General features: G+C 53.1%; 1 protein-coding gene across 1 annotated transcript in view; it reads left to right on the plus strand.

The window, feature by feature from the left end:
* The window catches only part of Mvb12b (multivesicular body subunit 12B), a 141,279-nt gene extending 114,393 nt beyond the window's left edge, over window positions 1-26,886 (plus strand). The window contains exons 8-10 of the mRNA XM_090330651.1: window positions 10,268-10,323; window positions 12,840-12,899; window positions 25,100-26,886. Coding sequence (XP_090186777.1) covers window positions 10,268-10,323; window positions 12,840-12,899; window positions 25,100-25,186 — 203 coding nt within the window. The 3' untranslated portion in view covers window positions 25,187-26,886. The remainder of the gene's footprint in view (window positions 1-10,267; window positions 10,324-12,839; window positions 12,900-25,099) is intronic.
* The last annotated feature ends 571 nt before the right edge of the window (window positions 26,887-27,457 follow it).

Genomic DNA, 27,457 nt, shown 5'->3' on the forward strand with positions numbered 1-27,457 from the left:
CCTGCCTCAAGCTGCAATTTCAACCATCTCCCATCATCACACTCGTTTACCCACGAGAGCCCGGTGTAGAGAAGGTGGCAGGAAGAAGCTCTCTCCCTCCCACAGAGATGTCCTGGAAAATTCAACCACTTGGACAGACAGCTCTGTGTTGTTGTAGGGGTCCTCACCTGCGACCCACCCCAGCTTCAGTCCTTAACATTTGGCCTCCCATCATGCCAGCATGCCGTGCAGTATCCGCCAGGACCCAGCAGTGCCAGGGGCCAGACAGCTGGGCGTTGGTATGAACTGGGAGTTCAGTGTTTAAGCTTTCCATAAAGTGGGGAAATGTGAGGCATAGAAATGCTGATGAGCTTTCCACTCAAATAACGTTTTGTGCCATTATTGGAATTTGAACTCAGGGCCTCATGCTCTTATTTGGCTTTTTCCTCTCAAAGCTAGTACTCTACCACTCAAGCCACACCTCTATTTCTAGCTATTTTCTGATTAATTAGAGGTTAAGAGTTTCACAGACTTTCCTCTCTGGGTTGCCTCTGAGCTGTGATATGGGTATCTCAGCTTCCTGAGTAGCTAAGATGACAGACTATGAGCCACACGTGCCTGGACAAATGAATGTAATCATGACGTGGTCCAAAGGCTACCAGAAAATGCAGCCTAACTAGGAAATGAAGTTGGATTTGGGTTAGAGTTACTGTAGCAGGTCCCCCTCAATGTGCTGTGTATCTGTCTTATCACTGTGGCCAATCTTTTGAATTCACCTGGTGGCTGCAGAAGGATGAGGCCTGAGGCCTCTCTGGCAGCCTGTCCCTTAGTGACAGTCACTGGAGGGCTCAACCTCCAGCCCAGGGCTGAGGCTCAGATTCTAGAGCCGCCTTCTATCCAGTACGGAGCCCAGGGTATGGCAGACAAACTTGATGTCACAAGTCAACATCAAAAGACTTCTGGAAGCCAGAAGGAGGCTGAGATCTGAGGATCAAGGTTCAAAGCCAGCCTGGACACAAAAGGACCTGAGACTCTTATCTCCAATCATCTGCTAGAAGATGGAAAGTGGGGCTTGGCTCAAGGGTAGGATGGTACCCTTGAGCTGAAGAGCTCAGGGACAGCACCCAGGCCGAGTTCAAGCCCTAGGACCCACCCCCCCCCTAAAAAAAGGACTTGTGAAATGTCACATTGGGGGCCTCTTATAAGCTGTAGACATTGTCATTTCAAATATTAAGTCGAATTTCTGAAGAGACTACAATGGACACGTGATCTTCACCAGAATGTGGTAGTAAGGGTGCCGGCACTGAGGGATGCTCAGGATTCACTGAGTTAATTTTCTAAAAATTCTCAAATATCCCTGTACTACGTCTTCAGTGGTACTGGGCTTCTTTAAATTAAAACCACATAGAGGGCCACAGTACTGCCACAAAAATGACTAGGAGCTGGCCGAAACTGACAGGGGTTAGATGGTTCATTCCGTTAGCAGCTGATTAGATATGTCTCAGCTTTGGTGGGAAACAGCCAACACTTCGAGTCCTGTGGGTCATCCACGAGGTGGTTGTTCTGGTCCAGTAAACTGGGCTGGGCTGAGAGGCCCAGGATGGCCATGTACACACACATGGCAGGAGGCCATAGCCAAGACTCCAGGCGCTGACTCCTCCAGGAGGCCGCCTTGGGCTCCCTCACACAGCTGGCCCCACAGGGGACCACAAGCACCTTTCAAGTCTCTGCAGGTGTCCCCTGGCTAATGCCTGATTAACCAAAGCACGTTCCATTGCCAAGCCCAGATTCAACGTGCAGGGAAGAAATGGATTGAGCTTCCAGTGGGTTCATGGGAGTTGCGAGGGAAGAGGAGGGTGCCATTATGCTGACTTCAGAGGACTTTCTGTGGCATCCCAGGTAAATACTTCATAACTGAGTGAGCCTCGTGCTGGAGAGAGCTCCAATGGCATCAGAGTCCTGGGGTGGGCATGTGAGAACCTTGTAAATATAAATACATAGGCCACCGACTTTTGTGAGAAATCAGATTTGATCGAGACCATTTCCCTTTCGCCTCAGCTTTCCTGGGACTGCCGTGAATTGAGTGTGTGGGGACTCCCTGGCTCCGAGTCCTGCTGTCTGTCTCAGTGCTTAAGCTTTGTATTAAACCCTCTGCTCGGGCTGTGTGCTGTGTCCTCCTGCGTCCATGAGTGGTGTGCACTTGGGCAGCGTCCACACGTACATGGCGCTGTGTCTCCCTCTCTGTGATGTCGGGGCTGACACAACCCAGTGCCGCTGAGTTCCCTCCGTTAACCTAGTTAAGGAGACGCTTGTTGTGGGTCTTCGCTGTACAGTTAGTTTTCCCCTCCATAATTAAATTGGATATTGTCATTGGTGTATTGCAAATTCTTTAAGACAGCATGTCTAGCTGCCCGTCGAACTTGCACCATTTTTACCACCGCACCCTTCCTTTAATATTTAGGACTTGGTAGTTGTTGATAAGGTGGAGATTTTTCTCATTCCCAGCTTATGTATGTATATTGGAGTAGACAAGTGAGCTCTTATTCATCATTAGCATTCTTTGTTTTGATGCTTAGATTGTTCTTTGTTTAGCCGGTGGGAACTCATGAGCATGTGGGAAGCTGTGTGTGTGTGTGTGTGTGTGTGTGTGTGTGTGTGTGTGTGTGTGTGTGTGTGTGTGTGTGTGTATACACTCAGGATCTCAAGCTTTTGCTTGGCTTTTTCCACTGGTGTTCTACCACTTGAGCTATGCCTCCATTTTTGCTAGTAATTCAGAGATAAGAGCCTTACAGATTTGTCTGCCCAGGCTGGCTTTGAACCTCAATTGTCAGATCTCAGCTTCCTGCATATCTAGGCTTCATAGGCATGAGCTGTTGGCACCTGGCTGGTGGGAATTCAGTGTGGCTCTGTCCTGCCATGCCTTTCCCTGTTGCTCCTAAAGCACGCATTTCTCCAGAGAGCCTCTTAGTTTTAGAGCAGTGTGCTAGAGACCAAAACCTGCTAGGTGTTCCTGTAGCTCCCCAAGGTAGCATTGCATGGATAACTGAGGCCAAGAAAAGTGTGTGTGTGTGTGTGTGTGTGTGTGGTATATACATGTTCATGTACGTACACATGCATACTTAGCTGAGTTTACACACAGCTGCCCTGCTAAAGCCAGGTTTGCACTGACCCCTCTGGTTCTGATTCACCATCGTAGGCTGTATGCGGACCTTCTATGCACTGTGTTTAACAACTTCTCTTATTCCTCGGGAGTGTTCCATGTCAACATTCCTTAGCCGTGATCTGGGCCTGCCTCCCTTTTAACTGTGTTTTCTTCAAGGTGGCTTCAACTTCTCTTCTAGCCTCAGTTGGCACCAGGCTAGGAGCTGTCAGCCAGTCCTCATATGGGGCCTGGTGTCTGGTCAGGTGGATCGGCTTTCTTCTGTTGGGGTCTTATAACACCCTCATAGCAGCACATGGCACTGGCTCCCTGCTCACCCCGCCCCCCTCCGACATTTCCCAGCATCCCCTTCTCCCAACCTTCTAAGCTACAATCTCAGGGTCATCCTTGATTCCTCTTAGCCCCTCAGGCCAGGGCCCCCCATCTCTCAAGACTTTCATTGGATCTTTCATTCCATCTTGATGCCTCCTCTTCTCCAGCCTCACCTCCAGATTCACTCCACAGCAAGTACAGGATCTGAAAACAAGACTCTGACCATTCTTTCTGTACCCACAAGCAAGGCTGCCATTGAGGCCTCTTGGAATGGCAGCCACGGATCCATAGAGCCTGTTTTTATTAAAAAGGCAGACACATGCAAAACAAGCTCCAGGATGTCTGTATACAAGCCGACATCTATGTAAATACATAGGAAATGGTATGTGGGGAGGGCATACCCACTAGCCTCAGTTGATCCAAGAAACAGACAGTTCCAGGCCTCCGTGAGCTTCCACACAGCCATCCCATGGGAATGATTTCCTACAACACCGGTTCTTGTATTGAGGAATTTTTAAAAATACATTGGGAAACAAATGAGCTGGTTTCCACAAGAGGAGGAGATTAGCCATGGAAGAGAAAGTGCCTCTTCCATCCTAGGTTCCCCTCCACCCCTGCCCCAGGCAGGAGGGCGAATGCCATGCTCAACTCAGCCAGGGCCACCTGGCCTGTGGGTAGTAGCATGGAGGAACTCCTACAAGATGGGCTGTGCCCAGCCCACCCATGTTTCCTGTCCCATTTTACCACCAATGCCACAGAGCGGACACGCTTATCAGACTCACATACGTGTGTCTGACACCGGTGCTGCACATTTCAGGTTGGGGGGTTGGGGGGGGTGGGCTCTGGCCGAGGCTGAAAGGCCCTCCTCGGTGCCTGGGAATCCCTTGGCAAAACAAATGGCTTTGGGGATCTAGAAGGAAGTTGTGTGAATTTGATTGGAATGTCACAATGCAGGCAGCTCTGGGGGTGTCTAGGAATGGCTTCCAAGGAATGTCCCCCAGGGAGACCCCCTAGAGAGCAGTCCAGGCACCCCGCTTGGGTTGCAAGTGAGTTTTGAGGGATGGCCTTGAAATCTTGAGCAGTTTTCCCATCACAAATGATAAAAAGCCTTTGGAAATCCTGAAGGGAAGGGAAAGGAAAAGAAAGGAAGACGAGGTGAGAGGAGAGGAAGAGAAGGGAAGGGAGGGGAAAGGAAGAGGAAGAAGGCGGGAGGAGGGAAGGAAAGGGAAAAAGTCCCGAGCCTGTGCACACAGGGTTAAAGACCTCCCACCATTCCAATGGCACTGAATTTTATTCTGAAAATGACCATGTACCAATAAGCTACATGGTTCATTTGTCCAAGAATACTATTGCCCGGAGTTACTTCACACTATTATCCAGGATCACTTGGTACCTTTGCTAACACCTGAGGTACTATTGGTAATGGAGTCTTCCTATAAGTCCCACATATTTACCACATGATCTTCCAATGTTCTTTATTATGCGTGTTGGAATTTAGGGACTGGAGTGCCTCACCTCTTTCTTGCTTGTTGAGATGACAAGAAGGGAAGGGGCTGGAGGCGAGGGGAGGCACTGGCTCATCATACTTGGACATCAAGGGCAGACAGACTCACAGCAAAGTAGGACTGAAATCCAATTTTATGTTCAAATAAATGCACCCTGCAGATGAGAACTGCTTCCTGAAGAGCAACCCAAGATAAGGATTCGTGTCAGTTGGCAGAAAACAAACAAACAAAAAAAGAACACTCCCTTTTCCTTCCTTTAAACAGGGGGTGGGGTTAATATGGCGGCAGATTAGAGCTTTATTTGTTTAAACCTCCTGGAATCTGTAAGCATTCACAATCCTCTTGACTCCTCGTGCTGATGGTAAAAAGAACAGTTGAATGCGCTCATTGTGTTCTGGGTTTTTTCTTTAATGTATTTTACAAACACGCCAGTGACAGGCCTGACATGCACGTTTCTATGTACTTGCACTTCAGTCTGGGATTACAGCATTAATAACAGAGTTCCATGCATCGTACCATTTTAAAGCATGATCGTTATGATAAAGGGCATATACTTAATTACAGGCCTGCTTAATTACAGCTCTGTGGAAGCTCGTTTGTTTAGGAGAATGCTAATTGCGCTACAGAGCCGGAGGCACATCCTTGCTTTTATCTGCCGGATGCTGGAGTGGATCAGCATTTTTGTTAAAACTGCTACCTAAAAAATGAATAAATAAAATAAAAATTAAAAAGGGAAGAAAGCACTAGCCTGGTACTAAAAGGAAACCTGCTTGGTGTAAGCCTTCTGGTGAGAGCGGGAAAACACCTTTTACACCAGGCAGAACTCTCTGCCTGCCTGGGTCTCAGCCCTGTTATCCAACTTGAGATGCTTTACCTTCCCAGCAGCTTCCAAGAGGGAGGTGACTTGGGCTCAGCCACCACCTGCTGCTCTGGCATTTTAAAACTCACATCTATCAAACTCCTTTCCTGCAAACCAGCTTCTGGATTTGAATCTTGATTTCCCATCCTGACTCCTTTTCATTTCTGTGAATGGAACTGTTGAGGGCTAAATCATCTGATACGAGTTCATGGCCACGTATGTAGAACTGAGCTAAGGAAGAACTTCTGTTACCGCCTAGGCCTGAGGAGCTCTTGTAATGTAATCCTGGGAGCCTCAGGGTCTGGAGAAAGGGCTTATGAACATGCCCTGGGAATGCCTCCCTTGACTCCAGGGAGGCAGGGCAGGCACCATTCCTGCCTCTGGGTTGTGACTAAGCATGGATCAGCTATATTAGGGGGGAGAAACCCCGCCTTAACCCTTCTGATTGACAGGCCAGGCAGAGTGAGCCTGTGGCCTCTCACTCACAGCCCTGACTCTGTCACCCTGAGTAGGGTCGGCAGGAGACTGGCCGCTAAGACGGCCCAAGTCAGTGTCTCTGCTCCAGAGCATTCATGAAGAAAAGGAAAGAGGGAAGAAGTAAATGCAAACACCCTCCCCACCCCGGGAAGCCAGTGTGGAGATGATTTATGAGCAGGCTTTGGGAACGTGAAAAATATGTGCCATTGATTTTAAGAATTATGTTTGGCAAACCTCTGGATATTTTCAAATGTGGAAAGGCTGCCCAGATAAGGAGAGTGGAAATGGATGTTGTAGAATTAGAAAGGGATTTAAGCAGTCCCACTGATCCGCTCTGCCCAGTGCAGGCAGTCCCCACCCCTCCAGCTCCTCAGCAAGTAGCTTTGGGCCTGGACACTGGTCAGCGGCCCAGCTGGCCCTATCTGTCCAGCACTTCTTCCCCAATGCAGACCAAGTCGTCTTCCTGTTGTGACAGCCCTGGATGCCTTGTTCACATTTGCTCAGGCTCCTCTAAATATTTCTGTCATTGAAATGGGGTACACCTCTTGCTCCCCTCCCATGGGCTGGGCACAGTGCTAGGTTCCAAGGGTGCTGCCAGGCCTCTGGGGAACAAAATTGTCCAGGAACCCTTCCAGACTGGGGCATCAGACCTGGCTGTGGCTTCTGCGGGATCTGTTTCAGGTGCTTTGCTTCTCTGGCCTTCGAGGCTCCCAGGATGAGGCTTTGATCACTCAGTCCTGGCACCAGGCCTGGGGCACCTTTATGTTGGTACCCTCTTTCAAATAGCTAAGCCCCACTACTGACATACTCAACTACAGCCAAGTCTTCTGGTTTCCGCCTGTTATTCCCCATCTCTTCCCGAGTGGGTCCTGGCACACCTCAGCTCTAGGACTGCACTGCTCTGACAGCCATCATTAGCAGAGCCAAAGACCTTCACTGGATTTCGTTGTTACACCTGCCCTCCCAGATGTCTTATCAGCCTCCGACAGGAGTACTCCAGGTGTCTTTTGGTAGCTGGCAACACCCTGGCACCCTTCAGAAAGGCCCTTCAAGGTCCAGGTGATCTGTCCATTCCAATTCTCCAAAGCCTGGCCCGGGCACACAGAGGTTCACCTTGCCTGGATGTTTTCCGGCCTGCTTACATGGTGGAATAAGGCACATTGTCAGCCGGGCACTACTGGCTCCCACCTGTAATCCCAGCGACACAGGAGGCTGAAACCTGAGGAGCACAGTTCAAATCCAGTCTGGACAGGAACATCTATGAGACTTATCTCCAATCAACCACCTAAAGCTGGAGATAGGGCTGTGAGTTTAGTGGTGAAATGTCAGCTTCAAGTGAAAAAGTTACACGACGGTGCCGAGCCCCAGTAACAGCCCCCACCCCTACCCCCCAAAAAAATTGTCAAATGCTTTGCTACTATAATCTGTGATACACCAGGTTTCCTGCATTTTAAATGTTGAATTTTGATTATTTGGTCAGCACGCCACACACTTGAGTAGCAGGTGCACACTGGCTCGTGCTGTCACTTCTCTTCTGAGCCCTGATGGTTGCTAGAAACCCGGTGCCTCTGAGTAGCCTGCGACCTTGGCTTCTTTCCCCTGGGTGTTGTTTTTTGTTGTTTGTTTATTGTTTGGTTGTTTTTGTGGGTTGTAGGGTTTGAACTTGGGGCCTGTTGTCCCCGAGCTCTTTGGCTCAAGGCTGGTGCTTTTACCACTTTGAGCCACGGCTCCAATACTAGTTTTTGTGTGGATAATTGGAAAGAAGAGTTCCACAGGGACTTTTCTGCCCATCTGGCTCCAAACCACAATCCATAGATCTCAGCTTCCTGAGTAGCTAGGATTACAGGCATGAGCCACCCGCATCCGGCCCTCTGAGGGGACTTTTCAGAACAGGAGAAACATGCTGCCCTGCTGTGAACTCTTAAGGCCAAGGGGTCCAATCTCCATGGCACATACAGCAGCTTGTGGTCAGGATTGTATGCCCTCGACTCCTGGCCGGGTCCCTCTACTGTACTAGCCCAGGCAGAGTGTACCAGCCCTGGCAGCGGAAGTCTGCCTCCACTTACCTCCCGTGTGAACCGCTGTGAGAAGGGAGCCTCTGAAATAACATCACTCCTACCATCTCCCCTGCCACCACCTCAATTTATTATGGGAAGAAACTACCTTAGGGGCCACCAAAAGTGTGCCCATGATAGAAGGACACCCCAGTGTGGGCCAGACACTCCCCTGGCTCCCTGGGGCACCTAAGAAGACCCCACAGTGAAAGGGGACAGAGGGCAAATCACTGTGTATTCTGCCCCTGCTCTCCAGTCTTAGCAGTGGAGAAGAGTACTCTGAAAACTGAGGCCACCAGTCCATACTCAGTATGAATGTGTTTTATGTGACATATCCTAATGCGCATGAGAGCATAGGGATCTGTCCATGTAATTTATTTCTGTCTGTCACCAAATGCTACTGTGGTCAAGATCCAACAGCACAAGGCGGGGTGTGGGGTCACTGAGTCCTACCTGGGTGACATCAGGCAGCCAGCCCCCCCCCCCGCCCTGGTTCTGAGTGATGTCAGCAAGCCCCCGGCTCCTGAGCCTCTTCTTCCTCATCTCAGAACCAGCAGAAGTGATTTGACCGCTAAGCACCAGGCCTGGGTCAGCAAGGAGTCAGAAGCCACAGTATCTAAGGCCTGTGCACACACACACACACACGGGTGTTTTGATGTCTAGAGTGCTGAAATGTGTGACAGATAAGATGATTTGGGACTCTGCGTCCTTTCTGGGAACAAGTGCCAAGCACTGTCCCAGCGCCCAGTCCTTCTTAAGCTAGGACTCGAAGATAATCTGTGCTGTACATCTCTGGATGCCTTTTCTTGAGGTAGGAGAGGGGGTGTTACTGGTATGTGATATTAGGGCCTTATATGCTTGCTAGGCAGGTGCTCTACCACTTGAACCATACCTCAATCCCCCCTTTTGCTGATTGTCTTTGAGACAGGGTTACACCTGGGCTGTTAAATTCTATTTTCCTATCTATGCTTCCTCCCGTAGCTGGGTAATCGATGTGTGCCTCCATCCGCACTCGGCGTTCTCTAGTGAGGTGGGGCCTTGGAAACTGGTTTGGACTGGCCTGGAACAATCCTCCTAGGGTGATTCATTCACTCAGCTACTGATTGGGGTATAGCCTCATGAAGATTTTTCCTGGGCTAGCCTCACTCTGCCTCCCAAGGAGTGAGGATTCCCTGCTTGTGTGGCCATCTTGGAAGTGCCCCGGGGGACGCAGAGATCCTGTGGGTTGCAGGGTAGCCAATGAGGATGTAGGAAAGGAGCTGCCCCTCTGCCCCGCCTCCTGGTTTCCTGTCCCAAGCCTTTCCCTTTGTCCTGTTAGACTCAAGTGGACTGTGAGCTTCACTCAGCCCTGAGTGGGAGCCAAACAAGAGTGACCCTGCATGTCCCCCTCCGGCCTGCAGAGTCCACCGTGCCTGGCAGTGGACTATGCGTCCCTGCTGTCACCCTGAACACCCCCCCCTCCCCGGGACCCTCCTCTACCTGGGACCTCAGGCAGCCCCAGCCACTCTTTCCTCAGCCTAGACTTCCCACAATGCTCTGCCTAGCTTAGAGGATGTCCAGTGGGCGTGCTGCTGCTGGCCTTCTCCGGGTGCACCCTACCATCCCCACCTGAGCCCCCCAGGATTGTGTGTCACCTTCTGCCTGCTCTCAGCCTCCTGAGTAGCTCCCATCCTTTGGGGCCTGGAGGAGATGCCTCCAGATGCTTCCAGGCTTTTCTCTGCACATCTGCCTGCCGCTCAGGGATGGCAGGGGCTCTACCCGCATTTGGCTGTGGTCCTTGGGACCTGGCCTGACCCTCTCACTTGCATTGCACGATACCCGGCTCCAGCCAGGAGCCCACTTGAGCTCTCTGGGTGGGCATCTTAGGTTCCTGAACATCCAGAACATCTTTAATGCCTCTGTCTCTTCTTTCCTCTCACAGCAATGGATGGCGTGCCTTTTATGATTTCAGAGAAGTTCTCCTGTGTTCCCGAAAATGTAAGTTATGTGCACAATTCCTTCCCTGCCTACAATGTTTTGGAAATCATGTCTGCCTGTGTGGATTCTTTCCCCTGCACTCCCCCTCCCCCAAGAAAAACCCCCCTCTGAGGACTGCTGAGAGCCAGGGGTAGAACTTACTCTTCCCCAGGCCCCAACAATGGGTGCCTCATAGGTGTCTGAGCAGGGGCGGCCTGGGAGCACAGGGGCTCACCTGCCTGTGACCACACCTTTTCTTTTGAGGGTGACAGTAAATCCATCTTCCTCAGAGGTGTTGGTTCTGTTTGCCAAGTTCAGCCTAGTCACTAGGTTTTTTTTTAGTTTTTTTTTATAGGTAACCATGGCAGTCTAGGCTGCACGGAGCCTGTTTCCTTCATTTTGCCATCACACTCGCACAGTGTACAGGGCTCCCACAGGGCACAGGGGGCCTCTGGCTGCCAGCCTCTGAGCACACCGGGCCAGCACTGACCCCAGCATGCACATACGCACACAAGCCCCCAGCCTTCTCCAGAGACAGGGGGACCAAGGGAAAGCCAGGACCAGACCCTGAGAAACTCCATCATGGCCTGGGCCTCCACGGGGCCCCTCTCTGATGGAACCTGGCCCCCAGAATGTCAGTGGCCCTTCCCCCGTGTTAAGCCCACCCCTCAGGCCAGTCCATCAGCTGGCTCCTGGCTTTTATCCTTCCTTATTGCTGTGAGGCCCCAGTCTGGGCACCAGTTGAAGACCCCTTCAGTGTTTTTCTTGGACCCAGCTTAAAGCCACCCGGCTTGCGATTTGACCTGTTCTGTAGTTTCCATTTTCCTGAAATATAATAGGCCTCCTCTGAACCCTTCTGGTAAGCAGCTTAATCTTGAAAAATGCTCCTGGCGTGACATGCAGAGCCTGAGTAACTTCCGCAGCCTCCTCGGGCCTCGTTGCCATGGAGACGCTGGCGCCTCTTCCCCACCCGCCAGCCCCCCAGGAGAGGCGGCTCTGCCCTGCTCCCCTGCTCCAGCCAGCGAAGTTTGTGGAGTGGTTAGAGCCTAATGATGCAGTGGCTGGACCTGGGTGACCCGGGCGGCTCAGGCAGCCCTTCCAGCCTCACACCGCTCCTCTGGCGGCTCAGCGAGAGCCAGATTGCTTTGTAGCTACCCAAAGAGCAGTCCAACAACATGAGAGAAATGTGATGGCTCTGTCCCCACTTTGCCCTCACATGTGGGCTGCTTCTAACTCAGCAAATGCTGGAGGCCCTGCCCAGGGTCAAATCTGCCCAACCAATTCACAGTGTGCGTGCGTGCGTGCGTGCGTGCGTGCGTGCGTGCGTGCGTGTGTGTGTGTGTGTGTGTGTACTGGAGCTTAAACTGGGGCACTGAAGTTTGTTTTGTTTTGTTTTGTTTTTCACTCCAAACTATTGTTCTACCATGAGACTCCAGTTAACCACCAGAAAACTGGAGAAAGCACTGTAGCCCAAAGTGGTAGAATGCTAGCCTTGAGTGAAAAAGCTTGGGGACAACACCCAGGCCCTAAGTTCAAGCCCCATAACCAACAACAACAACCACAAAAGCATCACAGACTTTCCTGCCTGGACTGGCTTCAAACCACGACCCTCAGATCTCAGCCTCTAGAGTAGCTAGGACCACAGGCGTGAGCCACCTGTGCCCTGCTCACTCGCTAGGAAGTGCTGAGGTGATCTAACCTACAGAGCATCACCAAGAGATGGGTTTGGGATGTGGGTGCCATGCACTCCAGAGCCAGCCTTTTGCTGCCAGCGATGCAGGAAACCCCGCTAACCACAGTCTAGTGCAGGTCCCACGTCAGGCAGCTGTGGGTCGGACCCTCGAGTTCCTAAGGCTCTAGAACTGTCAGCTGTCTTTTTCACTGTTGACCTTGTGCTCTAAATACTGGGCTTCTCCTAACCTTCACTGGGGACCACAGACTCCTGGTATTATTTACACTCACTACCACCGAGTAGGCAAAGCAATTACTGAGGCCTCCGGTGACAGCCTTGAGTGTCTCCAGCCAACACTCCAGCAAGACAGAGGAAACTTTTTTTTTTGGCCAGTCCTGGGCCTTGAACTCAGAGCCTAGGCACTGTCCTTGGGTTTTCTCAAGGCTAGAGCTCTGCCACTTGAGCCACAGCACCATTTCTGGCTTTTTTCTATGTATGTGGTACCAAGGAATCGAAAGTGGGTCTTGGTGCATGCTAGGCAAGCACTCTACCACTAGGCCAAACTCCCAGCCCTGAGACAGGAAACTTTTGCCACATTGTTTTTCCTTTGACAACAGCAGAACAGAGGTAAAGCTGACCATCCTTGGTCACCTCTCTGGGAGTCTGTTACCCTCCTTGGCACGTGACCAGGCTGTGGTCCCCAGCTGACAGCTTTGGGAGATTCCTCCACCAGCCTCCTTAGTGACTGGACAGTCCACCCGCGAGCTCCCTGAGGGAGGAACAGTGGGAGACTGCATGTCCACCATGCAGGAAAGTGGACATGAGGATGAGCTTCCCAGCCGCTGACCTGGTCTGTTTTTTTCAGATGCAGCCCTTTGACCTCCTGGGAATCACCATCAAATCTCTAGCAGAAATTGAAAAAGAGGTAAGTAAGACCCCCAGAGTGGCAGAGGGCAGGCCTGGGCTGTCACTCAGGTCCCAGCCCCTCACCCCATCAGGAGGCTGTGGCAGGAACAGCAGGGGCAAGGTGGCCTTTTAAGAAGAAAAAACGAAATCTTCCTTTCACTCATCTATTGCTGATCGTTCCCAGACTCGCTGCTTCCTGTCGAACGTGAGCAGCGCCTGTCTCTGCTCTCCAGGCTGGGAGAGTCAGCTTCGAGCAGCTGTCTGAGCTCAGCCAGGAGGCCTGGGACAGACGCTGTCTTTCTTCCTCCTTTCTGTTTGATTGGTTGTGACAAGGGGGTCTTGGGGCTTTGGCCAGACCGTTGTGATTCCAGGGGAAAAGTCCGCGCCTATTGGGGCATCCTAGTTTGAGCTAGCGGGGACGTTTCCCTGCTACAAAGCAAGGCCGTCCAGTATAGGAGGTCCAAGGAGAAGTGTGAGAGTGGGGGCGGCGGGGGGGGGGGAGAGCGGGCGTTGGATGGCCAGGCCCCCTCTTCCCCTCTTCTCAGGAAGAGTCGGTCGTCTTCCGCGTGCAGAGGCCGTTACGTGCTGGCACCAGCTCTCCTCAGAGAGGAACATCTGTCTCAAAGATGGAAATGGTAGAACCATTTCAATATTCTCAGTTCCTTGGGGTTTTCTCTTGTTGTACCCAGCTAGCACAAGCAGGTTGCATTATTGAAAGATGGCTGAAATCAAGGGAAATTGAATCAATGTACTATCACAAATTTCCAAACCTGTCAGGGCAAAAAGCAAGACCAAAACCACACACACACACACACACACACACACACACACACACACACACACACACACACACACCCTTTTGTCTTTGATTTTTAGTAAATCACACAGACCTGATTGTCATCTATGCATACTTTTTTCTTTTTTCTTTTTTTTCGTTTTGTTTCCTGGTACCTTACCTGGGAAAATGTCTAGCCTCCCTCGTGAGAAGACTGGACATGCGCAGACCATCACCGCTGTCCTTCGTGAAAGCGAGGTAGCTGCCGATGGGTCTAGGGGTCCCCGCTTATAGACACAGCCTTTTTGAGGTGGGAGATCAGGTAGACCTGGGTTCATTAATGACAGGCCACAGACAGACAGACATATGGACCAGCTCCTAACAGGGGGCCAGGTCACCTCCCTTCTCCTTAAAGGTGGGATAACCTTGGAACTTGTCTCAGAGGGATGCTGGGGAGTTGCTCGTGACAGCAGGCGGCCAGTCCCTGGGTGCTGAGTGTGCCACAGGGAGGGCAGCTGGCCTAGTGCCAAGCTTTCTTCCCCGTGGGGAAGGCATGTTTTAGTTCCACACTGGCTATCTATGCATCTCTGTGCTTTGTGGGCTCGTGCCTTTTAGCTAACCTGCCTCCTTCCTCCCGTGGCAGGCAGAAATTCAGCTCCAGGAAGTGAGGTTGAGATGGATCCTCTCTGTAGCCTCTCCGTGAGCTACTTTGAGGTGCCCATGGCACAACTTTCTTTCCTGGTTGCCACCTGGCTAGGGAGAAGAGGCAGGGGACCCTAGCAAGGACAGGGTGTTGGGATGGTGTGGGGCTTTCACGTAATCACAGATGTCAAGGTCGCCATAGCAGCCACGGTGGTTGTCTCAGGGAGTCTGGTGTTCCATCTGGCATCTGGCTCCGGCCTCTCGGCAGCTAACGTCGTTTCCTGCCCCACCGTACCTCTGTCGCCCTCTGTGCCACTCAGTGCCCGACCCGAGCCCCAGCCCTGTAGCCATGGCTCGGCCCCCAGGCCTCTGGAACACACAGGGTGCCCCCCTGGAGCTGGTGGGGTGTCTCCTGGAGCTGCATAGGGCTCTCCAGAGCTGGCTGGGCTCTCCTCGCAGGGAGCCATGCAGATAGAACTTCTTTTTTATTTTTTTGCTTTTTTATTCCCAGCAAGCCTGGCTGGCCTAGGGTTTCCTCTTGGAAATTTGCTTTTGCTCTCTGTAAGTCTCTGGATACAATTTAGCCAAAACCAAATGAGATAGGCTAAGTAAAGGTGAGAGACTGCAGAGCTGCTGGAGCTGGGCAGCAGAAATGACCCTCCCAGCATCCCTCTGGAAACCAAAGAAATTCCAGACAGGCATGGGGCTGTCACCAGGCCTCCTTAGAGCCAACCGAGGGCCGAGCAGGGCCGGTGTGTCCCCTACACTCAGTGACAAGTATCGAACACCTGTCCCTGGAGAAGGCACACCAGCCTGAACCCGCTGCCCTGTCTTGGCCTAAGGGGACAGGCACCACATGAAGGACTCCCAGAGATAGAGCATGAGTCCCTCAATGCCGTCATCCAGGAGACACATTCCAGCCATTGAGGGGACAGGTGTTGCCTAGTGGTGAGAAGACCCCAGCCTGCCGCCCCAGGAAGGTGGAAGCATTCGAGGCAGAGTGTGACCCTGTGGGCACTGAGAGCAAGTGGGGGACATGCATATGTGGGAGCACCGAACACAGAGCAAGGCAGGGTGGTGTGTAGACAGAGCACAGATGTGGCTACATCCAAATCTGCCCTTAGGTTTGACCTTGAGGCAGGGCCCATGGCCTGCCGGGGCTCAAGCTGGGACAGGGGCCTGCTGATGCCACCTGCCAGTCAGTGCCCAGTGCTGCTGTCACACGCCATGGGGGCTCAATGCCTGGCCCAGGGGCTGTTGCCGCTGTGTGCACAGGGTCCCCACCACTTACATTTCTTTTTCTATTTGTATTTATTTATGTTTGTGGTCCCTGGGCACTGCCCCAAGTGCCTTCTGATCGAGTCCAGCACTTTACCACTTGCTTCACAGCATCACTTCTGGCTTTTCATTGTAGGTTAATTGTACATAGGAGTCTCATGGACTTTCCTGCCTGTGCTGGCTTCGAGCCACAATCTTCCGATCTCAGCCTCCTGTGTAGCTAGGATTACAGGTGTGAGCCACTGGCCCCCAGCTTTTACATTTTACCACATCCCTGAACAAGCTCATGTTTTAAAGTTCAAATCAATATACATGCCAGAGAGAGTTTACGAAGAGGCAGCAACTCTATATGTGTGTGTATGTTTATGTGTATGTATATTAAGAAGAGGAGGCCTCTCATCCTGGACTGTGGTATGAGTAGAAAATGAAGTTTTAGGGCCGGGAGTTTGGCCTAGTGGTTAAAGTGCTTGCCTAGCATGCACGAAGACCCGGGTTCAATTCCTTGGTACCACATACATACAGAAAAGCCGGAAGTGGTGCTGAGGCTCAAGTGGTAGAGCTCTAGCCTTGAGAAAGTCCAAGGACAGTGCTCAAGCCCTGAGCCTAAGCCCAGGACTGGCAAAAAAAAAAAAAAAAAAGAAAATGAAGTTTTAAGAACTTAAACTCCGGGCTGGGAGTTTGGCCTAGTGGTTAAAGTGCTTGCCTAGCATGCATGAAGACCCGGGTTCGATTCCTCGGTACCACATACATAGAAAAAAGCCGGAAGTGGTGCTGAGGCTCAAGTGGTAGAGCTCTAGCCTTGAGAAAGTCCAAGGACAGTGCTCAGGCCCTGAGCTCAAGCCCAGCACTGGCAAAAAAAAAAAAAAAAAAGAACTTAAACTCCAACGCTATTGTTCTTCTTCTGATTCCCACCGACATCCTGCAGCCTCCTGCCTTGCCCCCATTTCCCTGAGCCCCCATCCCTGCTGCTCCAGGGGTGAGGACCTGGCTAGCAGGAGCCAAGGGACCACAGCTAGCCAGCAGCAGCCACGTGACGACCCAGCCTGTCCCACACGCCCCCGTGGGCCTGGCGGTTTAAGGAGAGGATGTGGCTGGGCCCTGCGGGGCGGGGGTCCAGTGACGCCCCATTGTTTGCCAGCTGCCCAGCCAGAGCAGCGGGAGGGTCAGGATGGGGAGGACGAAGAAGGAGAAGACAGCCAGATAAATACCCTCCAGCCGATGGAGTCCTCCTCTCACCCAGGCCCACCGCCCTCAGCTCTCTGGCCAGGTGCAGCCTTTGCACCCATCCCCTCTCCTTGTGCATGCCCTGCGCCCCTGCCCACACCGCCATTCCAGCCAGGCCAGGTCTCCCAAATGCCAGGAGGCAGGGCCCAGGTGGTGTATTGTATGCAAAAACTGCAAGCCTTCTAAATGAGGAGCGGCAACCTCAGGGCACAGGGCAGCTGGGAAATCTATCTCCCGGGCCCCCAGCGCCATGCAATGCCAATCCCCACCTACCAGGCTGTGGCCCCCAAACCACAGGGCCTGCTTGAGGCACACGTGGTGAGAGCCTGCTCATTAGCCTGCCTCCTTCCTAGTGGAGCAGACAACCTCCATTTTCATTGAACTTGAAAGCTGAAAGACGAGGGAGAGTCTAATTAGTGAAGGGACGATCTATTATTAATCAGTCCCTTAAAATTGACAAGGGAGGCAGTTCATTTAACCACTTAATTGCTACAGGTTTTTATGGGCTGCTTGCTATTTGCAGACATATTTAATGAAGAAGTTATAAATCTGAGAGAGCTTAAAATTTTAATTTTATACCTAAATATTTTCCTTGTTCTTGTGTTTGCAGTCAGTCCTCAGGAGTGCAGTCACGTGCAATGTTCTTTAAATGAACATATTTGCTAACTGGCGTGATTTCAGTTTTTAAAACATTGGTTCCAGCAATTAGGCATTTTTTTCCCCAGTTCCCAAATGACTAGAGAAATTCGTCTTGATTATAATTGCTCTTAGCCACGCATATCTAATTTGTGTCTTTTTAAGTGTTAATTAGTAAACAGTTTGAGCTGACATCTTTATGTGTTTGTGTGTTGAAAAATGGGGCTTACTGCTTATTTAGCTGGGGGCCGATTTCGTTCGCATTTACGTCACGACACGGAGGTAAAATTAATGAAAATACACTTGGCAGTAGAAGGGCAAAAAGAATGTTCAGATCCAACTTTTCTTGACATCCACTTTAAGCGGGGTCCTTCTACAGATTATACGAGGTCACCTTGGACTTAACATCTCCATCCTGTAGGAAGTCAGGCAGAAGGTTTTTGTATCTATAATGAAATGGCAGAGCCCCAATTTTTTTAAAGCAAAATGTTCAGATCCTAGTACAATTGCTTGTGCTTTCTACTTTGGGGAGGTCTTCGTTGTGTTTATTAATGTGAAGGAACTTGGTGTTTAGCTGGGTTTGCAGCCACAAAATGTGTGGACACTTTGCACCATCTAGTGGTCGAGTCCTGAACTGCATCAGGAAATACATAGCCTGTCTATTCGGGAAATTGGAAATTCACTACCTCACATCCTTTCTGTTGTTTTATTTTTGTCAGGGAGCTGAGATGTTTGAGGGGAGAGAAATCTTCCTACTTTGTTTTCTGAATAAAGGTTAGTAAAATCAGTAGTAACTGACCCCCGCCCCTCTTGTATCTTATTCAAAGACCCAGAAAGTTTGGCACCCAAATTCTTAGAGCTTACACTGGACTATGATCATTCCAGCCAGAAACAGAGAAATTTAGCATGTTTACCACACAAAGATTCTACCTTGGGAGGTGATGGGTACATTGACTAGTTTGACTGAATTAATCTACAAAGAAAAATACAGTTATGGTTTGTCAATTAAAACATTTTGTGTGCATGTGCCAGTACTCAAGGCCTTGCTTCAGATTTTTCACTCAAGGCAGGTGTTCTACCACTTGACCAATGCCTCCAGTTCTGTGTGGTTCATTGTACCTAAGAGTGTCTCAGACTCCTCTTTCCAAGTTGGCTTCAAACCTCCATCCAGCTGTCAGCATCCTAAGTAGCTAGCATCACAGGCATGAGCCACCAGCACCTAGCTTAAAACTAGATTTTTTAAGGAAATAGTGAATTAGTGAAGTAACCATTGTGAAAATATAAGAGGAATCCTAGCCCCCTGTGACAGCCTGGCCCCAGCACATTCTCTGCTGTGGATGCTCGGAGCATTTTGTGTTGCTGACAAGAACTGATCCCTTCTCCGTAAGTGGAGTTTTACTGTCTTAAACAGTGGTCCTGCCAGTCTGAATCTTTAAAGAGAAAAAATGTAGTATTTTCCCCTGCAGAGAACTGTTTTACATGTATCAAAATGCACATGGTATACGAGCGTGGAGAGTAGAGCGCGCCCCCTACTGCCTGGTCCAGGGCATGCAGCGCGCGCACACACACACACACACACACACACACACACACAATCTTCCCCCATTCATGATACAAGCTATTACACAGGTTTTCAATTTCATGATGATTTTATCTTTGAATGTTTTCTACTGCATTCTAATGTTTTAACCCTTACATTTTTTCATAGTAAAATCTTAAATACTTTCCAATTACCTAATCCCTCTGAAATCTATTAGAAAGGTCTTGTACTGGCTTTATTTTTTTCCCCAAATTTTCTTCAAATTAAATGGTTTTTTTTTTTCTTCTGGTTTCCAAATGCCACTTTTGTCACCTACATCCATAAGTGAGTGACTCTGCAAAGGTTCTTTCCACACTGGCTCTCCTCTTTCTTACATTACTGACAACTTACTTTTGATCTTTCAGTTTTATAGTAAGTGTAACACCCTTCCCTAATGACAATGGCAGGATCATTCAGTTCTTCCAGCTGAACTTTCCAATCTTCAGTGGAGCCAGGCACTGGTGGCTCTCGCCTATAATCCTAGCTACTCAGGAGGCTGAGATTTGAGGATCTCAGTTCAAAGCCAACCCGGGCATGAGAAGTCCCTGAGACTCTTACCTCCAATTAAACACCAAAAAACTGGAAGTAGCACTGTGGCTCAAGGGGTGGAGTGGTAGCCTTAAGCTGAAGTGCTCAGGGACAGCACCCAGGCCCAGAGTTCAAACTCCAGACCAACAACAACAATACAAAAGATCTTCAGTGGAGAGGAGGCTCTGAAAACTCTGTTATCTATGTGAGAGAGGCCATGTTTGATTTACTGGATAGCCCCGGCTGACTCTGAACCTGATGTCTTCCTGCCTTGACCTCCCAAATGCTGGGATTATAGGCATGTACCACCATTTCTGTTGGGCCTCCCCTGAGCCTGCCCATGAGCTGGGTGATGGACAGCTGGTGTAGCCTGTCTCTGAGGACAGGTGTGCCTCTCTGCCCCAGGTCTGCACATGCTCCCTGCAGGCTGGCTGGGGTTTGCTATGGAAGCCCCTGGTGATTCTTTTTAGGCTGTGCTGGGTGTCCTGGGTTTTCATTTCTCCTGAGCAGGATCTTTTCTCCCGGGCTATTTTCTCACTTATGGAGGCGCTCCTGGCCTGTGTGCACTGTCTTGTCTCACGGGCCTTCTTCTCTTCCTGTTTATTGTGGGCTTTGCTGCTTTTCTTGGGCTCCCCAGGCAGGCAGCTGTGTCTGGGCAAAGCGTGGCCGGCCTCCTCTTTGACACTTGCCCCCTCCTCGGTCCTCAAAGTCCCCTGCAGGTGCTCTTTGTCTCTGTGAGGGTGCTAACCTGACATGCTGATTGAATGCAGCTTGCTCCACGGGCAGGAAGAATTTCTTCTTCTTTTCATCACATCGAAGAGCCAGTTTTCCGTTTCTCTTTCCCTCCAGAAGGGCCTTTTTCCTTCCACCATGTGCTGGGCTGTCTTGCCACAGCCCCAGTCCTGAATCCAGGGGTGTCCCCATACCACCCTCCACATGACCCTGGGTGAGGCCACGGACATGGACAGGTCAGCTCAGGATGTACCTGGACAGGCTACGTGAGTGACACCCTGGCTCGTGCAAAACCCAAGTCAGGGAGAAGCGTTGCCCCTTGGCAAGTTCCTGGAAGCCCTGGCCCCTCTCAGACGAGGTAGTGCTCCTCAGAATCAACTAGTAGAAAGCTGCCTGCCTTGCAGTAGTAGTAGTAGTAGTTGTTGTTGTTGTTGTTGATTAGGATTGTTTAAAATATTTTCTATAAATAATCTAAAAAGGGGGGAAGTCCAAGTCCTCGCCTTTCTAGGTGATGTCAGGTGAATTCTGAAATGGATTCTGAACCTGTCATCCTCAGGAGGCTGAGATCTGAGGATCCTGGTTCAAAGACAGGCTGGGTAGGAAAGTCCATGAGACTCTTATCTCCAGTTACTGGCTCAAGTGGTAGAGCACCAACTATGAATGGGAAAAAAAACCAAGTGAGAGCACAAAGCCCTGAGTTCCAACTGAGTACTTGCACCAAAATAAGAAAAAGAAGCCACATCCACCAGAGACCAGAGTGTGCCGTGCGCTGGTCCTGAGGCTTGAGCTCGGGGTCGAGGTGCTTCCCTGGGCTTTTGTGCTCAAGGCTAGGGATCTCCAGCGTGAGCCACGTGTTGGGCTTTTTGGTGCTTACTTGAAGATAAGAGTCTCTTGGACTTTCCTGCCCAGACTGGCTTCGAACCATAATCCTCAGATCTCAGCCTCCTGAGTGGAAGACCCATTGGCTTTTCTCCTGTAGTTTGTCCCATCGTCCCACGCTGGGGTGTGTTGAGCAGGCGGGGTGGCTGCCCATGGAGCCTGGAGGGTGGCATCTCGCACAGCCAGGCATGGGTTGATGTAAGACAGTGACCTTCTGGAACCGCGTGTCTTTTAACGAAGTCTGGGGTCACACTGGCATTCCAGGCCATCTTCCTATTGTTGGGTGTTCATAACCACTTTCTGTGTCGGCCCTGGGACTTGAACTCAAGGCCCGGGTTCTATTCCTTAGCCTTTCCACTCAAGGCTGGGCCACAGCTCCGCTTCCGGCTTGGTGGTCATTAACTGAAGTCTCCCAGACTTTCCTGCCTGGGCTGGCTTTGAACCATGATCCTCAGGTCTTAGCCTCCTGAATAGCTAGGATTAAGGTGGGAGCCATCGTGCCAGGGCTCGGGCTCTGTGTGCAGCTGTGGTCAGGCTTGGGGTTGGGGCCACATGCAGGGGTGGCAGTGCCACTCTGCTCCCAGCCCCGGACCTGGCCCAGACACTACCATGGTGGATAAAAGAACCCCAGAGGAGCCTGAGCCCGCTGCACCCTCCTTCGCGTCAAACTGCAGCCCAGTTTTCCCATTCACCCACCCGTGCAGCCACTTGCCCAGGCTTCCTGCCAGCCACTCGTCCCCCCTTTGTTCATCTGCTCCAGCCTCCACCACTCTGGAGTCACAGACGAGGCCGCCCCACCTTGGGGAGCACACGTGGGTGGGGGGGGACCCAGGGACAGTGGGCCTCCCTCCGCCTGGCACACAGCCCCAGTCCCAACAGACACACTCCACAAGCCCCTCGGAGTATGGCCAGATCTCCCACAGCTACAACCGAACTTGGGGCTCCCAGTGCCCAGCTCCTGCTCCCAGCTGAGCCCCATTAGCCACCTGGAAGAGCAGGAAGGAAAACATGAAGGGCTCCCCCACTGGGCCCTGCTAGGCCCCCACCAGCCCCTCACCTTGAGGGGCTGTAGGTGTCTCTTTGCTGTGTCCCATCCCTATGTGGTCTTGGATAGATGGCTCAACTCCACTGAGCCTCAGTCTACCCTGCACAGAGAGAGCAACAGAGCAGCCACCACCACCCCCACCCAACTCTGCAGGGCTTTGAGCCTTCCTGCCCTCAGTTGGGTGTTGAACAGGTATTCTGCTCAGCTCCTGCCTCACCAGCACCATGTTGCTTAGGATTTCCATGCAGAACTGGGCCAGTGGTTTCATTTGTGATGTTGGGGTGTGGGGGGCGGGAAGGGCTCACCCTCTTCGTGATAACTGGAGCCACTTGAAGCCCAGGTCCCTTCCTCCCACTGGCAGGACACTGGCCTTTGGGGAACAAAGACTTGTTGGATATGAGGACCTTGTAGACGTGAGGTCTACAGGTTACAGGGACCCCAACTCCTAGGAAAAACCCTGACAGTGACGTCTCTTTCCTGGGCCCTGGGAGAGCTGGGCAGTGCGGGGGCCTGCAGAGGCAGCCGAGGACCACCAGAGGGCGCCGGTCCCCGCGCTGCTCAGCTGGACGGGGCTCTGTGAACCAAATGCTTTTTAATTGAAAAAAAAATCTTTTTAATTCAAAAAGGATTTGCTGTTTGTACTCGAGTGCAGGTTTTCCTTATGCAGGAGACTAATGTCTTGAGTAAACAGATCCGGGCCCAAATCCACCTTCAAAGGTACTCACTGTTTGCCCAAGGGAGTGAAAGGCCTTCCAGAAGCAGCTCTAGTCTCTTGGGCAAACATTTTTGGGACGAGCGGTCCTAGATGGAAGACAGCGTCTGGGAAGGTTATCCTCAGAATAAGGGGGATTATGTCAGGGGACATATGTTGAAATTTCATTTGGGGAGTTAGGGAAAACAAGGGGGTGATGTTTGTCTCCAGCCAAGATATCCTAAGGGGGGCAGGGAGCCCAAGGGAGGCCTCAGCAATCTGTGCGCTGCCCCAAGGCCGCCCCTCCCCCAAGGCCGCCCCTCCCCCAAGGCCGAGAGTGCCTAGGAAAGGAGTGGAAATTCAGCAGCTCCATCCATGCCCCTCCCCAGACCCTGCCCTACTCCTGGCCAGGTGACAGGACTTACCAGCAGGGCACCTCTACCTGCTCCTGCTCTGCCAGTCCAGAAAGCCCGGAGAGCGCTGGGACTTGGGCAAGGCTAGGGCTGGGTCCTGACTGTCCCACCCACGGGCTCCCTGACACCCAGAGCTGGCATGGCGGGGGCTCCCAAAGGGGCGGAAGGGTGGCCCTACTTGAGGTCATCACAGCTCGACCTAGACCTGCTCTAGGGGCTTCCTCCTGAGTGAGCGCCCCACCTTGCTGTCCCTGATCCGCCCGCCCCCCTCACGGCTGCCTTCACACCTCACAGCCCTGCACTTCCCACCACCCACCCACGGCCCTCCTGCCCCTGGAGTGACCCTAACCCACCCTCAGAAAGGACCCCAGTTCCCAGTCACCTTGAAAACATAGAGGCCCAGGGTGAGGGGGTGGGGGAGCCGGCTCAGGTGGTAGAGCACAAGCCAGAGAACAAAAGCAAACATCAGATACCAAGTTTAAGTCCTGGTCTCCGACACACACGAAAGAAAGGAAGGAAGGAAAGAAAGAGAGAAAAGAAGGAAAGAGAAAGGGGGAAGGAGAGTTGAAGGGGGTGGGGAAGTGAGGGAAGGAAAGGTAGATTCCCAAGGAGAAAGTTTTCTGCTGGCCACCAGGCATCACCCCCTCCATGCCTCCCCTTCCAGCCCCTCACACCCCAGCCCTCACCCCTGCTCCACACTTGTCTGGCTGGGTGCTCCTGAGCACCTGCCCCAGCCTCTGGCAGAGCTGCATTTCAGTCCTCACCCCAACCTACCCTTCCTCCCCTGTCTGGGGTGGAGGTTGTGGCCACCTGCCACAAGCCCCCTGGTCCCCTCCTGTGGCCCCTCCCCTCCCACTCCGAACCCCGGGCACGTGGAGTTCATTCGGGTCCTGGCAGGTCCCTGGCCTCCCTGGAGAGAGGAGGAAACTTACTTGCCGTTTGCTGCTGTGCATTGCCCAAGCTACCGCCAGGTGGCAGCGGTGTCCTGGCCGTTCTCTGAGCCTGCGTTGGCCGGGGCTGCTCCCCGTGCTCAGTGACCCGCTCCCCAGGCCCCAGGGTTGACCCCACCTTACAGGTGAGTCTTCTGAGGTCTGGAGAGGCAGAGACCTTGCAGCTGTGGCCAGTCTTCCCTCTGCGCACTCTCGGCGCAGGCCTGGACCCAGGCACTGGCCTGTCTACTCTTCCTCCGTCCTCAGGTGGCCTTTGGTCGTGCGCTGACCCCATGGCTCTTCCTTCCCCTTCCTCAGTGCAGCCCGCGGTGAGGGCCCCTCTGTGCTGTGAGCAGCTTAAGAAAGTCTACTGACCATTGACATAAGCGAAGCTTCTCATTGCTGTGGCGCATAGGCCCACGTGGCTGCGTGTCCAGGCTGTTCCCACAGCCCCACGCCTACACCTCAGCTGGCAGGGGACCCATCGCCTGCCTTCATCAGAATGCCCGTCCCTTGTCCGAGTGGGCATCGGGCAGTCACCCCTCACCTGTGACCAGGGCCCAGCAGCTGGGCTGGCCTGGGGTCACATCTGCCCCTGAGGCAGAAACTGGAGGAACACTCTGTGGGCCGAGAGGTGCCCAGTCTGGTGCCAGGTGCTCGTAGAGGTTTGCTGATGGCACTGGCCACAGTGTGTCCACACATGCCCACGCCCACACGTAGCACTCTGCCGCTGTGATTTCCAGCCTGCGTGTCTGTCCACACACTGCCCGTGGGTCCAGCCAGCCATGACATCCATGCCTCTGCTTTGGCTCTGGTCTACTTGGTGCCCCTGCGCTGATGGCACTCCTCTGTCTCGCCCTTCCTGCAGTACGAGTACAGCTTCCGAACGGAGCAGAGCGCAGCTGCCCGGCTCCCGCCCAGCCCCACCCGGTGCCAGCAGATCCCCCAGTCCTGAGGAGCCAGCGGCGGCCTGGGGGAGAAGACGCCTTCTGCCTGGTGCCCACACTACTGACGGGGTGGCTGGGGTTGCAGGGAACCCCCTCCCTCGCCCACCCCTGCCACCCCCTCCCTTGGCACCAGCCAGCCCTTCTCTCAGCGTGCCCGCCCACTGCCCTGGAGACTGGCAGCTGAATGGTCCTGTCTGGTCATCAGCTTGCTTGATGAGACCCCCCCAGCCTCCCTGGGGGACACTGTCCATAATCGTGACTAACCTGTGTGTGCTGTAGTGACCAGCGGCTCCCCGCGTGTCTGTGTGATGACCGTTACGCCAATCCTCCCCACCCACAGTCACCAAGGGCCAGGCAGCCACTCTGATGCCCAGTGACGCCCACGGGCTCCTTTGCTCCTGCCTATCACCCACTGTGGGAATCCCACAAAGCCACTCCCCCCTCGCGGAGGTCACTGGGGCTGGCCCGAAGGACATGCAGATGTCCTCTGACCCAGGGCTGCCCACAGGCCCCCCTCCCCCCGCCCTGGGCTTCACAACAACCCTGAGGAAATGTGAGCAGGGGCAGCCAGCAGGCCCAGAGCGGACCTGCCCCACACCGCACAACCGTGGACTCCTCAACTGTTCCCACACTGGACTCCTGGAAACTGGCGTGGAAGGGGCCTCGCTCTCCGGGGAGATGACAGTGGTGAGCGTCAGCCTGGACGTGAGCTTGGCCCCCGGGACGCTGGCCTTCCACGCACTCCATCTCCCAAAGGGCTCAGACGCCACCTGCCAACAATACAAGAGCTCTGACCATGCGTCATGACCGCTCCCGAGAGGGCTCTCAGCCCCAGAGGGACACAGGTACAAAGGCCCAGCTCCTCACAGAGCCGGCTGCATCAGGAGCAAGGCCACCTCGGCCAGGAACCCTGTCTCCCGTGTCCGGTGGTGACTCGAGGTGAACCTGTGCTGGTGCCTTGGCAGCAGTGGCCCTGTCGGCCCTCTCACCCCGACAGACTGCTTCCCAGTGTCAGATTCTGTAGACTGCAGGCCCCTGACTCCCCGGTGTCCCCAGAGAGTCTGTCTGGACACAAGGCCGTGATGGGCCGTCACAGGTTAATCGCGTGGGGTGTCTCTGCCAGTGGTCCCTGCCAGCTGCATTGCAGAGATGGACGAAGCAGCCAGTGGGGTTTGGCTAAGAGCTCGCAGGGCCCGGAATACCTCACGTACCTGCACAGCCCCTCGGGTCCCTCCGTGGGCCTCCTGCCGTCTCTGTCCACTCTGTGACTCCCTCATCGCTGTGTGCTGGGGCCTCGGGACCTGAGGACGCTCTGCAGGAGATGACACCGCACACCTCCAGGCCTCAGGGGCCACCAGGCAGCTCGTGGAGGCCCGTGGAGTTAAGGCGGGAGCCTCTGGAGGGACCGATGGCCAAGCAGGGGCTCACTCAGACAGGGCTGAACAGAAACACGCGTGCTGTGCACCCCAGGCCCTGGGAGCTCTGGGGGCTGCGTTCATAGCCACCTGCTGCTTTTTGGTTTGGTTTTTTTTTTTTAATGGTAGCTGCTCCAATGCTGCCAAGAGGCCTGTGTGACCCAGAGGTGACACCCCATGGGTGGGTCAGAGCTCCAGGCTCCACTGTCCATTTCATTTTGTCCGGTGCACTTTGTCCTTCGACCTCTTCCCACGTCCCAGTGGTGAGATTGTCTGTGTCGGGGTCCCAGCCCGCGGGGTCCCAGCCCGCGGGGGGCAGGCCCACTGGTGATGACGCAAGACCATGGCAGTGATAGAGAAGATGGAACAGGGAGAGGGGGTAATCACTGAAGAAAGGGGCTACCCCAGTGCCCCACCCCCACCCCGCTGGGTCACACGGACCCCAGGAAGAGGGCGAACCCAGGAGATCTCCAGACGAGACAGGCTGAGTTTCAGGATAACCTTGACTGTGAACTCAGTGACCTCGGCACACTGTGAACAGAGCCCTGGCAGGTGAGGGCCTGGATGGTTTCAGGCTGCTCCTGACACTGTGGCTCTTGCCTTCGTCAGACTCTAGTGCAGCGGGCAGAGGCGGAGCTCTGGCTCACACCTACGTGTGTGGGGTGGGGCCCAGGGGGACGCTGCTCCCCACCAGCCCTCTGGCCACTGTGGGAAAGGAAGCACAAGGATTCTCTCAGCAATGTGAAGGGCCCATGGCCTCTCCCTCCAATCCACCCAGCATGTCCCACAGCGGCCACCATCCCTGCCCAGCGCCCCAGCCCAGCTAAAAGATGCAACAAGAGCACAGCGCCCCGCCCCTCTCCA

The sequence above is a fragment of the Megascapheus bottae genome, chromosome 3, assembly GCF_031878675.1.
Source record: "Megascapheus bottae isolate mThoBot1 chromosome 3, mThoBot2.hap1, whole genome shotgun sequence".
Classification (NCBI taxonomy): domain Eukaryota; kingdom Metazoa; phylum Chordata; class Mammalia; order Rodentia; family Geomyidae; genus Megascapheus; species Megascapheus bottae.